The sequence below is a fragment of the Penaeus japonicus genome, unplaced genomic scaffold (assembly GCF_977035675.1).
Source record: "Penaeus japonicus unplaced genomic scaffold, GWHDUDI00000001_assembly GWHDUDI00000001, whole genome shotgun sequence".
Classification (NCBI taxonomy): Eukaryota; Metazoa; Arthropoda; class Malacostraca; order Decapoda; family Penaeidae; genus Penaeus; species Penaeus japonicus.
Genome location: NW_028234403.1, coordinates 38457775 through 38472433, shown reverse-complemented (window position 1 = coordinate 38472433; position 14659 = coordinate 38457775). Strand labels below are relative to the sequence as shown.

At 35.1% G+C, this 14659-nt stretch overlaps 1 protein-coding gene across 3 annotated transcripts in view; it reads left to right on the top strand.

The window, feature by feature from the left end:
• LOC122244409 (uncharacterized) overlaps window positions 1–11644 on the top strand; it is a 13227-nt gene extending 1583 nt beyond the window's left edge. For 2 of the 3 annotated variants that reach the window (XM_043002299.2, XM_086540053.1), the window contains exons 2-23: window positions 654–754; window positions 1893–2027; window positions 2352–2512; window positions 2674–2742; window positions 3676–3776; window positions 3892–4040; window positions 4267–4491; window positions 4610–4789; window positions 4965–5132; window positions 5277–5486; window positions 5747–5935; window positions 6166–6270; window positions 6390–6568; window positions 7316–7572; window positions 8264–8412; window positions 8549–8818; window positions 9096–9269; window positions 9408–9641; window positions 9831–9988; window positions 10116–10284; window positions 10430–10606; window positions 10946–11644. In XM_043002299.2, coding sequence (XP_042858233.2) covers window positions 654–754; window positions 1893–2027; window positions 2352–2512; window positions 2674–2742; window positions 3676–3776; window positions 3892–4040; window positions 4267–4491; window positions 4610–4789; window positions 4965–5132; window positions 5277–5486; window positions 5747–5935; window positions 6166–6270; window positions 6390–6568; window positions 7316–7572; window positions 8264–8412; window positions 8549–8818; window positions 9096–9269; window positions 9408–9641; window positions 9831–9988; window positions 10116–10284; window positions 10430–10606; window positions 10946–11155 — 3770 coding nt within the window. In that variant the 3' untranslated portion in view covers window positions 11156–11644. The other variant, XM_043002300.2, reaches the window with a different exon arrangement.
• The last annotated feature ends 3015 nt before the right edge of the window (window positions 11645–14659 follow it).

Here is a 14659-nt window from a genome sequence, read left to right as displayed (position 1 = left end):
ATGTCATGATCATAGATACGATATACTATTTTGCCTACAAAGAGTATGCAAAAACATTCATTTCACATGTGTCTTTACGAAAAATGTTGCCCTTTTGTCATTTACAGAATCCATGACATTCTTAGGTTACAATATGATCGAAATACTTAACTTCCCATTGAGGTGAACGATTTAAGTACAAAATAACAATGAAAATCATTAAATCCCTAAAGTTAACTATATCAATGTTCTTTAACTACCCTTGGTTAGTGTTCTTTATTGTCTCACTGTCTTGCTTTCTTTGAGTTTTTTAAATTCTAAGGTATTGTTTAAAATGTGATGGTATGCAACTTATGCCTTCTAAAGCTAGTTCATTCTAAAGCATCAACCTTATAAGAACAATATGGACATGATGTTCATTTCCAGATTAAAATGTTGGGATTAGTTTTGCTTTTGTTTCAAAATGATTTTTATTATTTTTAGATATTCAAGATAATTAAGAATTATTATTATAGGATTTAAGTGGACTTTCCCTTCTTTTTTTGATTACCAGTTTAAATACCTAAAGGTTTACTAGGTAGCCAGATAATTTAAGATATTTTGAATAAACCACAAAAAAGGATAATTTCTGCCTGCTTTCTCCCACTGATACAGCCATCATTCTATTATTTTAGGTTGTGCTCCTCCTCCAACAAAGTACAACCCTAAGATTGACAAGAACACGGGTGCTGCGGTGACCCTTACCAGATCTGAAAGATGGAAGAATAGTAAAGAGGTAAGCAGCATCATGTATATCCTGCTGTCATGTGTGTTCCCTCTAGTGGTAGGAGTCAGAGTTATGTGGGGGTGTTGTCTTTCTCCAAGGTCATCAACTTCAATAGATCCAGTTTAGCTCAACCGTGGTGCTTTAAAATGGATTGTTGGAATTTCAGGCGGACAAAAGTTTGTAGTAGACGGGCATTGTTGTATGAATTTTTCAAAGGAATATAGTTTTGAAAACAGCATTTTTAATTGTAGCTATTCTGTCAATCTTCATTAGAGTAGAAAGAGATAATGAACTGGATATATGTACAAATAAAACCGGAATTTGTACTTGTCACTATATGTCTTCTATTTACTGGAAGTGTTACCATATGTCATAGATTCCCTTCTCTCCAAAATTTAGTGAAGGAGATTTTTGTGTCACATTTTGATGAGGGTGGTGCTGAAGTTATGAATATGAATTTCATGTAAAAAAAAAAAAAAAAGTATATGCAGAGTGCATTTTCTCTTGATTCCAGGCTTCTCACTGATATTCTCACTTTATATGTCTGTCTTTTTACTGATACCTGTATACATGTCAGTCTTCTTGCTTATATCAGTATACAGAAAGGATCATATTTTGTAGTTTTTTCAAATTGCCTTTTTACCTTGGTTTGTAACATAGAATCCATTTTTGTGTGCATGCTTGTGCATATGCATGCATATTTGCACTTTTGTGTGCATTCATATAATGATAATTTGTTTTAATGTTAAGAATTATCTCTAGACAGCTCTGCCTTTTATATAAAGATAAATCAGAAGTAATTATTCCTCATTTTTAAAGATGGTCAACTTTCAAATGTCATGATGCGACTAAAATTGTGATTGATAAGGATATATATATTTACTTCTATGTGTAAATATATTTATGCATTTTTAAAATGATCCAATCATCTAAGTTATGTCTAATTCTGTCTGGGGCATTAAGTTCATAAGAATTCAGTATAAACAAGGGCAAAGTATACCACTCCATTAAGAATACATCCAGATGGGAATAGTTGCTTTATATTCATGTTGAGTCTTCCTACTGACATTCACTACAATATTTAATTAGGTTTCATGTTGGTGCTGATGAATATTGATTAGGCTCTAGTAACTTTTCTCTATTGCAGGTCACACCAGGGCCAGGGGCTTACTGCACTCAGAGTCACTCCCCCAGCCAAAAGAGATCTACTTCATCTTCCCGTCTCAATTCATCAACATGTTCCAGCAGTTCGACAGTGTCGGGAGGCGGGGTGTTTCTCAGTGTAAGATATTTCCGTGTTTTGAATTACACTTATTGGTCATGTTGAAGCTGAACTAATACCAATTCATTAATGAATTCAGCTCTTGTTTGTATCCTTTATTGTAATGTTGGTATTTGATTATCCTTTTTGACAATTGCTAAATCTTGGGATATTTAGAGTAAGAGAGAATAGAAACATTTTTCACTAAAGATTTGATCCCCTCTCTGATTTATTAGAATTGAGCTTCTGGCACAGGACTTCATGTCTATGCCAAAACATTTCTATGTAATTATATATTGTTTTTATATATCTTGACTGTTTAAAGAATCAATCAAATATTTACAGCCACCAAAGCACACACGTCTTTCCCGCTCTGCCTCTGCGAAGTCAGTACACGGTCGATTGGGAGACAGGGATCCTCGAGGCGACGAGCTACAAGATCAAATTCAAGAGCTGACACAGGAAAGAGATAGAATGAAGGTTCTTATAGGCCAGTTAGAAGATCAGTAAGTTTTTTTTATTACTATTATCTTATCTGTTCATAAAAACCCTAAGCAGAAATCAAAATAATTAGATTCATACTTGTTTTTACATAATGTACAGAATAGACTAGTTTTTTCAAATTAAACAAAAGTATTCCCTATCTGACCTTTTCCCTTTGTTTCAGGCTGGAGACTTTGAAAACTAGGATCGCAACAAGCGAAATTAATGGAACTGAATATGAAAATCTGAAAAAGCAAGTATTCCAAACTATTTTTTATACATGAGATTTGGTTTACATGTAGTACTTTTTTTTAAGATGCCACAGTTTTACTGATTTTTAACCCATTCATGCCGGGGGCATTCCAGTCTTGCATGTTACAATGCCGGGGCTCTCGAACGCATAGGCCTAAATCAATTAAATAAACGACGCCATATGACGGCACCCAGCGAACGGGCCTTGAATGCGCGGTACCCGTGGTGTACCACCCGTCCAGAGAGGATTAAACTATTGAATAAGATCACTAACAGAATATAGCAAAGAAATATCATTTAGATAAATAGTTGATTTAAAGTAACCTTGTAGCATGAGTGTTATCATTTGCAAGAATTGTTGAAATGATTTCTATAATATATAAAAGTTTGTAAGACCAGTTATAAATGTTGAGTAATGGCTAAAGACTCGCTTTGGTTAGCTTTGATACTAATATATTCTGATTTGTTAACTTATTATCATTGTGAATTGTTAAGTCACTTTATTGTTTTTATTTTTTTATTATAATGTTTAAACAAATAAATGTTGGGATGGAAATGTTAAGACTTTTTTATCATAAAGGACAAAGGATTAATGATTTAACCGTTAACAACTGATGAAGTGATGATCACGTCAAGTGGTGGGAGCCTTTGCTGCCAGGGATGTGATATCAAGTCATGGGTTTTTGTATGGCAGGCAGGCAAAGTGATTATGTTAAGTCCAAGAAGAGGCAAAATCACCCTAGCATTATCGGGTTAAGTCAGCAAATATTAAACATGTTCTATATCAGTATGATCTAGTTGATTTGAGTATGAAGTCATCAATAACGACATTTTGAAGTCCACCAAACTTAAATCTATTATAATAGTTTTCTTTCTTTTTTTTCTTCTTTTTTTTTAAGATATTAATCTTAATGTCATGCATTTGAATTCCTAGGGAAAAAAGTGAACTGGAGCTGGAAATTTCAAAACTTCATGAAAGTGAGGAGGAGGTCTTACAATTAAAACAGCAAAATGAAGAACTCAAAGCACTTTTAGGTAATGTATATTGCTTTTTGTAGTTGTCTGTATATATTTTTATTGCAGATTTTGTGAATTTAGGCTTAAAGTTACATATATCTTCATGATTTTCTTTTTTTGGTTCTTGGAACAGAGAATAGTAATGGAGACAAAGGAGAAGAAATTACAAAATTAAATGATCAGATTCAGTTAACCAGAAAAGAATTGACTGAATCCCAGCATATGATTTCTCGATTGACTGATGAACGGTCAGGACTCCAACTGAAATTGAAGCAACTTGAGGTATGTATACTCATATATGTACATTGCAGTAATAGTAAAGATGTTAGGACATAGTCTTAATATTTTCAATTAATTATGTATTATTAAGCTTTTTTTCTAATCATTAAGTCATATATTGCTTTGGTTGATTAGTTAAATAGAATGAGGCCTTTTTTATTTAAATAATGTTTTTGAGAAGTCATTACACTATAAATGTATCATCTGATGGTTAACTATGCATCCACAGGAATCTGCAGAACAAAAGTCTCTTACCGAAGATGAAGTTCAAAACCTGAAGGAGCAGATAGAACACCTGACTCTCTTGAGGGACAACCTAGAAGCTTCTGTCATGGTGAAAGATGACTTAATAGCAGAACTACAACTGCAGTTAGATGAAGTGGTTGTGGAAGGGCAGAGTTTCCATGACCAGATGGAGGTTTATAAAGCAAAGGTGGAGCAACTGGAAGAAGAGGTAACATACTTCTGTTAGCATTTTGGTGTTGGATTTAGACTCTTCTTATCAGTAAATGTGTTACTAACTAAAGTAGATTTTATTGCTTGTTCATTAATCTATTCGCATTGTTTAATAGGTCCAGAACAGCTTTATAGAACGAGATGATGCAGAACATCGGGTACGCAACATTGTAGCCAAATACGAAGCAATGATTAAGGACCAGATGGAAGAGAGGGAGATGAATCAAGAAATGCTTGCTAAGAAAGATATTGAAATTGAACTGTTGAATGGTAGCCTTGCTAACCTCAACCTAAAGGTAACTGATATTACTCATGTGTATCTTTGGCTTTATTTTTCCTTTCTTGTTTTTACTTTTGCTCTTAACTGATGTGAATTTTCATTTTACCTTTATTCAACACTATTTTAGCAATTTTATTTATTTATTTTTTTATTTATTTTTTTTTTTATTTATTTATTTTTTTATCTTTCAGGTCACAGAATATGAACACACTATTTCTTCTTTGCAAGTGGAAGTAAGTCAAAGAAAGAGCAAGATTTCCTGTCTAGAAACCACTGTTTCTGATCTAAGTATGATGACAAAGGAGAAAGAATTCATGGAATCTATGTTAGAAGAAGAACTTAATCAAAGAGCACAAGAGGTAAGCCCATAATTCATCTGTTCAGCTGAACTTGTTTTGCTTTTCTGGACCATTGTTATATAGTAATGTTCAGTTTGCAAGATGATGTTATGTTTGCTGATGAATTGCGTGTGCAAATATGTATATATATCACCATAATTCCAGGTAAACAAGCTGGAGCAAAGTATTCGAGAAGTTGAGACAAAACTAGATGAAGTTAACAAGGAGAAGGAGAGTGTGGCAGCAACGCTAGAGGCAGAAAGAAAAAGGACAGCAGAGCTAAATGATAGGATTCAACATCTGGAAGTGCAAATAAAAGAAAAAGAGGTTGTGCAGCAGTTCCTAGAAAAAGAAATTGCATCTCGAGAGGCAGAGGTAGATACGCCAGAGTAGTTTTCATTTTGTATTTATTTTTTGTACATTACTTATATTACTTTGATTTTGGCATAATTTCTTGTATTTTGATCTGGGCCAGAGTTACTACTGTTATGAAATCTCTTGTTTTTTTTTTTTTAGAGCAATTGTCTATATTTTCAAACTACGGGTATGAGAGCCCGTTGATACAGTGTACTTTTGTTAATAGTCTGTTATGATTTGGTTTACCATGGTACCATACTGATAAGTGAATGCAACAGGTTTCAGAGTCTTCATCAAAAATTAAAAACTTGGAAGAGGACCTAGAAACTGCACGTCAAGTAGCTCTTGATCTACAGCAAGATGCAGAAGTTCAACTCAATCAAGTTCTTACGCTGAAGGCAACCATCAGTGCAAAGGATTATGATATTGAAGCCAAAGAAGAGCTTATTACTACACTGAAGAATGAGGTAAAATTGACTGGCTCTTGAATGCTGATCTTTAGAATGGCAAATAAGATATGTAGGGAAGTCAGTGTCCTGAGGAATCTGTTTACCCAATCATTTTTAACCTCCATCTTTGAGAAGAGAAGATCAAGGGAGTGATTGCTAATTTTTTATTCAATACATTTATCTTTAGAAAGCAGTCTTCTATTATTACTTATTTGAACTACAATGATAAATTTCATGATGAATTTCAGGTTAGTCAGAAGCTCAATGAAACCAGCATTTTGCAAGGACAAGTAGAACAACAAACTAGTGTGACCACCAAGATTGAGGATCAGTTGAAAGCCAAGGAAACACAGGTTTGTATTTTTGGTAGAAGTTGCACTAGCAGCAGTGTGATGTTATGTGCTCTCTTTTTGAAGTTATGCAAATAGCAGTTAGAATAATTTAGATCTTGAACATTTTTTTTTTCAAACAGATCCTGAATTTAGATGAAGAGCTGACCTCCGTGAAAGCTGCTCTTCAGTCACGTGAAGAATCCTTGGCAAACTTGGAAAGTAAAGCGACTCAACTGGAAGATAATAACCATCAGTTAGAGGAGAAGGTGGTGGAACTCATGGCTGAGATCAGTGACAGGGAGGCTGAACATATAGCAAGGTATACTAAAGGATATCTTTTGTTAGAATCTAATATTCATCACTTAGTATTAGAAAACCTGCATGAAGTGATATAGTCTCATTTAGGTTACAATTTAGTAGTAGTACTATCTCAGCCTTTACAAAATAAAATCCCCTGAACTGTCTTCTGTATATTAACCCATTCATGCCGGGGGCATTCCAGCCTTGTAAGTTGTAATGCCGGGGCTCTCGAAAGCATAGGCCTAAATCAATTAAATGATTGACGCCATATGACGGCACCCTGCGAGCGGGCCTTGAATGCGTAGTACCCGTGGTGTACCACCCGTCCAGAGAGGGTTAAGATTAATTCTATCGTAAGAAATGCATTTTAAAGTAAGATTTATGGAAGCCATTCATTTTGTAGGATTTATGAAAAGTATAATTGATCTAAGAAAATAAAGGAAAGATAGAATGTACATTGTGTGGGAAGTCAGTGAAAATAGGGAACAATTATTCAACAAAAAGTATTAAGAAATGCTAATAGATGCTGTGAGTCATGACATTACTCCTAAGCTTATTATGCTCATTCCACCATGTCCTTTTTTTCTGTTTTTGCTTTAAGATGACAAAAATGTCATCAAATGTAGCCACTCCATACTGCTTTGCCTACAATTAATTTAATGAACAGGAGTCTTGTGAAACATTTCCTAATACAATTTTGATGGGAGTTACTGCTTTTTGATGATTATTATATTATACAACTTGCTAAATCCAAAGCATTTTACAGGGTGAATCGTATACAAGATGACCTTGATGATCTGGGCATAAAATATTCCGAATCCTTATTGGAACATGAAGCCACACGCAGAGCCCTCACCCAAACTTCCGAAGAGCTGGAAAGGGAAAATCTTCTTCGAATGGCTTCAGAGAGAGATATCCAGACCTTAAAAGAAGAACTTGGCCATTACAAAGAAGAGCATAAAACTATGGAACTCAATTTGAAGGATCTAGTGCAGAAGTATACCAACTTAGAAGATGCTCTGGGTGAGTTCAGTCATCAGGCTTATTGCTGGATATGATATTTGGTTTTGCTGAGCTTTCCATTTGTTATTGGTTATTTCAGTTTGAAAATACTAATAGAAATTATTGCTGTATAGATTTAGTCTAAAGTGTGAAATGAAAGGGATAGATACAAAAATTGTAATTTTAAAAATAATGAAGACATTATTACTACCTGTATTGTAGGAAGTGTGTGATAGATTTCTCATGTCCGAACCTAAAAAAAGTCAGTAAAAAATAAAGAGTTCGTAAATTGAAAGTCAAAGCAAAAACGTCTACAACATAGATATCTAGACAGATGAATTAACACATCATTACAAAAAAGATGAAGTCCAATTTTAAAGTCTTCAATATTTGGCAGAGCAATAAAAGACTTTTTGCATCAGAAATAAAAATGTATATTTGGTTTATGGAATATTTGGAAACTGAAGTTTGATTTCAGTTGAAAAACCAGCCAACTTTATTTTATAATTCTGTCTCTTTATGCAATAAGGTTTGGTAGCAATTTGACCAACAAATCTGCAATGTAGATATATTTATATATATATATTATTTTTTCCCCCTCCTGAAAATAATATGAATTGATTGACTTATAGACTAAACAAGTGTTACTTTTGTTTACCTTTTCCTCATTTCTATTCATCATCATTGCTCATTTTAACCAAACTTTCTACAGCTTGTGAGGAGGCTGAAAATAGAGATCTAGAGGATCGGTTGGAGCGAGAGGCCAAAAATGCCCAGGAGGCTGCGGCAACAGCCGAGAAGGAAATTTCCAGCCTTCAGACCTCGAATGAAGGATTTTGCACTCAGATCACTCAGCTAAAGGTGAGAAATCTTAAACTCTACTTACAAGTTCTTTTATTAGGTTATTTATTATATTTTTCTTGAAACAATTACACTTAACTTTTAAATTTTATATGTATATATAAAATTTTCTTTTACCCTTCCTATCATTTTTTAGATTGATATGAGGAAGAAATCTCAAGCAGTAGTGGAGATGCAACAGTGCATTGAAGCTCTACGGGAGGAAAAGCAGCACCTAACAACCCTCCGCGACAATCTAGAAACTACAGTAGAAACCAAAGAAGACTGCATTGCCCAGTTACATCTACAAGCGTCAACCCTTGAGAGGGAAATGGAAGAGGAGCGAGTAACTCTGAGGTCAAGAATTGCTGACCTAGAGAACCATTTGAAGGAGACAGAAGAACACCTTACTAATTATAAAACTAAGGTAGGTAGAGACTACATGTTCTTAGCGCTCTTTCCATGTGATTATATGATAGTGGATTTGTATTTTCTTTTTTCTTAGCTTTGTAAAAGATGAGCACATCTATAAACACATGCATATGCTCACATGCAAAAGACAAACCACCCACATATAATAGCAACAAACCATTGTCAGCCTCACTTTATATACACAGTAATTTCAAGAAAAAGTTGTTATTAACCAGTGTAATTAAGGTGTGCAATTATTTGCAAAATGGTAAAATTAAGCACTTTTTACACAGGTAACTGACTTGGAAGATCAAGTATCTTATCTTGAGGATGAGAAGCTAAAACTTACCAAGTCCTATGAGAAACAGCTAGAAGAAAAATCTTCATCAGTGACCCAGGCTGCTACGGAATTGGTGGAACTAAAGAAAACTTATGAAGGTTATGAAGACCAGCTGAAGAATCTTCAGGTATGAAAGTTGAAATTCTATCATAGGTTTTATGTTAGTCATGAGTTTTAAAAATATCTAGTGACATTTATTAGCATGACCTGTTAGTCCTTTCTTCCTCATAGTACTGTTTCTAACAAATTGTTATTGTTTTATTAGACATCACTTGTGGAAAAGACCAATGAAGTGGATAGCCTGAAAGAGAAGTATTCTGTGGCAAGTCGAACTGTAGAATCCCAGCAAGAAGAGATTAAGGCGTTGGAAACAAGCCTGGGCAGGTCCAAGCAGGATGTTGAAGGCATGAATAAAACATTGTCATCAAAGGACAGTATGTTGGATGATCTGAACACTACCCTGGGAAGCAAACGTGAAGAGATTCAGTCTCTGTATAAGGTTAGTTTGTAGAAGCATGATGGTAGTACAGTGCAGCATATCAGATGCATACATTTTCACCACAGGAAACAAAACTGAAAATTATTTTTGAATTGAGAGTAAGTGAATATAGATAGTGCAGTGGATAAAAGTTGTAAAAAAAATATGAAGATAAAAAAAAATTATATTAATTTTTTTATTTTGTAACAGAGCCTTGAAGAGAAACAGTCAGCACTTGTGAAATGTGAGAGTCGCATTCAGCAACTGGAAGAGAATGAGGAAAAACTTGCCCAAGACAAAGAAGAGGCTGTGCTTACTATTTCAAGCCTTAAGGAGTCCCTTGATAACACCAAAAAACGTTTGTCCAGGTATGAATCCTCCATGTATTTTAGGAAGTGCAAAAAATTCAAATATTTAAAAATATTTGCTCAAGTACTGCAATGTTACACCTCTGCTTTGAAACCAGGTTATAAGAAAATAACTATTACTTTACAGATTGGAGATTGTTCACAAAGAGGAGAAGGAAGCTGAAGTGTCAAGGGTAACTTCCACTTTAGAGGGTGACATAAAGGAACTTAAGGACACAAATGCAGAACTTCTTGAGGAGCTGAATTCCTGGAAAAACAAGTTCCAGCATCTTGAAAAGATGATTGAGCCATTCAGAGTAAGTATGGTTTAAATAATACAGGCCTTGGGGAGAATATAATTTCAACTAAATTGTAAATAGCAAAGTCTTTTTTGCTGTTTGCACACACAGACACATACATGTCTATGTTTTTCCTCTTTCTTTATTTTATCATTACTTTCAGGAACAATTAGATGCCTATGAGGTGGAGAAAGTCAGCCTACTGTCTCGCAGCTCGGCAGCAAAGGAGGAGGTTGACAAGCTAAGCAAGCAATATGCCACACTCTTAGGTCATCAAAATCATAAACAGAAGATCCAGCATGTCCTTAAGCTTAAAACAGAGAATAATGAATTGCGTGAAGTAAGTTGGATACTTTTTTATATGTAAGGAATATCTGATTGTTAGGAAAGGAGAGGGATCAGTGTGCCATTGGACATTAAGGTTCTCATTAATGATACAAGTCTCAGTGTGTAATTTACTGGAGGAAATTTGCTTCATTAAACCTGAATATTGGAAAAGCAGACAGGGTTCAAGAAAGAAAAAGTAGTTATAAATGAATATATAAATGTATGAAGGTAAATATTAATGATATTTACAGGAAGTTATCAAGTGGCACTATTACTTTATGTATGATGTAAGTTTACGTTATTTTTACTAACATGATATTAACCAGAATGTTAATTCTCCTTTTACTTTTAGGAAGTGTTCAAGCTACGCCAGGAAACAGAAAGGCAGCGCAAGACTGTCAAGAGATTAGAAGAAAAGATGTTACGATTGAGTGGATCAACAAGTCGCCTCAATGATACATCTAGGATGGGAGATAAGGAGAACTCATTTTACGCTGGCGCAGGAGGTCCAGCTATGTCATCTACTCCTCTTAAACCTAGCAATAAACCTCAGCGCCTCTGAGAATAGACAGCTACACTAATTTTGCCTGTTAACCGTTAAGATGATTGAGAGCCTAAAGTCGGGCATTAGTCTTGCCACTTGCCATATTCATAATCAAAGGTTATCCAGCTGTCTTGACTCATCACATCACATTTGTGTCCTCATTATCTGTCATGCTTATGTTCCACAACATAAAGATTACCTTTTATGTTATTGTAATGCACATGCAGCAAACGATTTTAATCAAACATTACATATTGTTGAGTAGCCTGAGTTTTTTAGTTGTTTTTATTCAGATAAAATCCATTGTGCAAATAACATAATATGCCATTTGTATATAGTCTTCACATTACACTTCATGTCCATTGTCAGTGAGTCCGGTGTTCATGTCTTGCATCTCAGTGATTTTATTTTTGTCCTTCGTGGAAGCTTTTTAACCTTTTGAGTTAGAGGTTTGGGCACTTCTCCCAATGTACCAAAGTACGATTTGAAAATAAATATAAAAATACTTTTTTATATTTTTTCCTATTCCCTGAATTTAATTGATGCCGATAGACACAGTAGATGTCTAGCTGCTTATGCTAATGCTTTTGCTAAAAGGATATTTGTTAAAAAGACACAACAAATAAATCGGTCTTCACAATCAACGAAAAGTAAAAAAAAATGCATTATGTGACTATGTGCATGCGAGAATATAATCTTGGTCTATCTCATCAAAATTTATTTCCTTTTATCATAAGAGGAGTGAGAACGGAAATCTGAATACGATAATTTACTGCCGTCTTATGCACTTAAACTTATTTACACCGCCACCTCCAAGTCACTAGCTATTACTAGTTCTTGGCATATGGTACATCATCATAAAGCATTTGTCTATCCTTTCGTGTGCTTTGATTTTTAGACTCAATTTTGTCAAAATTGCGTTCGCTCTAATACATTGTTGATTATGCCATGGAATGCAAGTTTAAGAAAGGTTAGTGACGTTATATTCGACAGACGATGTTCGATCGCTGAGACAGGGAGAGAAAAAAATAATCTTATGACCTATGTATCTTAGTATTGGTATCTGAACTTGGCTGCAACTCTCCTCTTCCTCCATCACCATCTTTTCCACCACCTCCCACCTCGGTTACAAATTGGGTACAGGTCAAACAATGGAACAGGGGAAGGTTCATTCAAAATGTGCAAAGATTAGTAACTGCTCTCTTCTAAAGTCTATTAATATTACTTAATAATGTACCAATGCACCAATATCGATTAAGTGGATTTAGTGGATTTTGTATAGTACCAGTTTATCCACCATGTTCACTAAGTCGAGACGCGTCTCAAACTTTGAGCTCTAGATGCATAGTGGGAACCAAATGTGAATTTGAGATATTGAAATAAAACGCACAGATATACTAGAAACGATATTTATGTATCTAAATAGCTGCTACTGACCTTGGATGTTGGCGAACCAGAAAAGAATCCATACATCTGCGACTGAGGCTGTCAGACTAAAGAATGCATAGAGATTATGCAATGGGGTATAGCTGCTCCTTGAGAAATTTATTTCAGAAGCCAGAATTACTAGCAGGATTTTTGATTCTTCGATACAATATTTTTGTGCAATCACCATGAGCATGGATGTGGTTCCACTGAGAATCACATAACAATTAATGTTCTATCGAAACAAAAACGATTCACAAAAGAGCCGTATAGTTACGGTGCATTGGAGGACTTTACCACGATGGAACTTCGATAGCTAGCAAATCAGAGATCCTGTCTGAAACAGCTCTCGGGGAACTTGTCAATCACAACCCATAAACTCTCATCAGCTGTTTGTAAACAAAGCGCCCGTAGAATACTAAAATTTTCTAAGTAATAACTGTTATGTACGATTTTTCAAACAAAAATAACAATTTTAGTATTAGAATTCATATGTACCATAAAGTTTACGAAAAAAAAAGGTGAATGTTATCATGAGCAACAATTTGGCAGGCTTTGAATTTTACTCGATCTGTCAGCATAACACATGACACCTAGATTATAGCAAGAAAGTTTGGCCACATCTGTCTATCTTCCCCCACCCCCTCTCTCTCTCTCTCTCATTACACCGGGTCCAAAGAACGAGTACCTTGGTTATTTACAGTGTAATGCCTAGTTTAATTTTACACCCTTCAATTTGACTACTAATGAAAGCAGATTTGTTCTTGATGTCTTATTGAGTATCCTACAATTGGTTTATTTACACCTGGTAACAATATCATCGAACAAAACACACGCTATAAGGTTGCCTTTACTGTTCTAAGGGAGAATGATTCTCTTTATCGGGCTCGCCGTAACCCGCAAAGACTGCTTACAGCCGCCTTGCTCAACGGCACCTTGACTTAGCAATATGGCGGCACCCAAGTTCGGTGTAACTTGTTTTCTGAATCCGGCCGCTGATTATCATTGCAGAGATAGCGTACGTTTTCCCAGGAGGTTTAGCTAACGAGAGGAGATTGATTACAGTGCCATCGTCCTTAAGGTAAATATACAATGTCTCCACTTTGGTTTCATTCGGTTACAACAGCTGAGACCTTGAATTTCCAGTGGCATCCTTGACAACCCTCCCGCAATATGCATCGACATTCTTGTTTCATAAAAAAGGAAAGTTATAGTTATTTGTCAAGTTGTGATTTCATCCATGGAACTTGACATTGCTCGCCGATCGTTAAACCCTACTTTAAAAGAACTATTGTTGTGTTTTTGGGATGTCTAATTATCTCTCAGATATTTTAGGAGAGGATAAATATGGCAGAGATCAGCCTTAGGAGTGTGATGAAATTTAGAATCACAACTATGGCAACGTTGCTATTGTTTTATTCAGCGTTCCTACGTTTTCCCAGACCGCACCGCACATATCGATACTTTGGCAAAGGCTAACAATCCTCCACCTTTGCCGAATTTGGCGAAATAGGTCTTTTAGCAAACGAAACCAGGTTTAAAATACCCTTTTGACAATGCCAGTAGAAGCGAAATTATTTTCTTACGTATTCTATGAGCAATTTCAGTTCCAGCTTGAGGAATTTGCGACTGGGTGTAACAATTGCGCTAAAACTGAGACACACACACAAGCTTCTGTTTAAACTGAGTGTTTTTACATATTTACATATTTTAGTGGATGCATAATTGTAGTGTCCTGACCTTTTTAGTCCATCAACAAATGGTCGGCAGATTCCATGGAACGAAATACATACACCTTTCATTTGAAACAAAGGATTTAATTATTCATTCGATATACATGACGAAGATAGGCTAACATCCAGTAATATTAGATACTTTTCTTTATTATTAGTCTCATGTTAATGCTTTCTTCCTTAGCTCTATATCTTCATCTGTTTACATTATCTCGCGCTGTGTAACCTCTTGTGCCTTAGCTGCTGACACTAACTTTTAAGAAAAAAATCAATGCTTACAAAAAATCAAGTATGTTCGTCATGCTGGATATGCAGATGTATCTAAATATTCAATTGATTTTTTTTGTTTACTATTTTGTTCTAA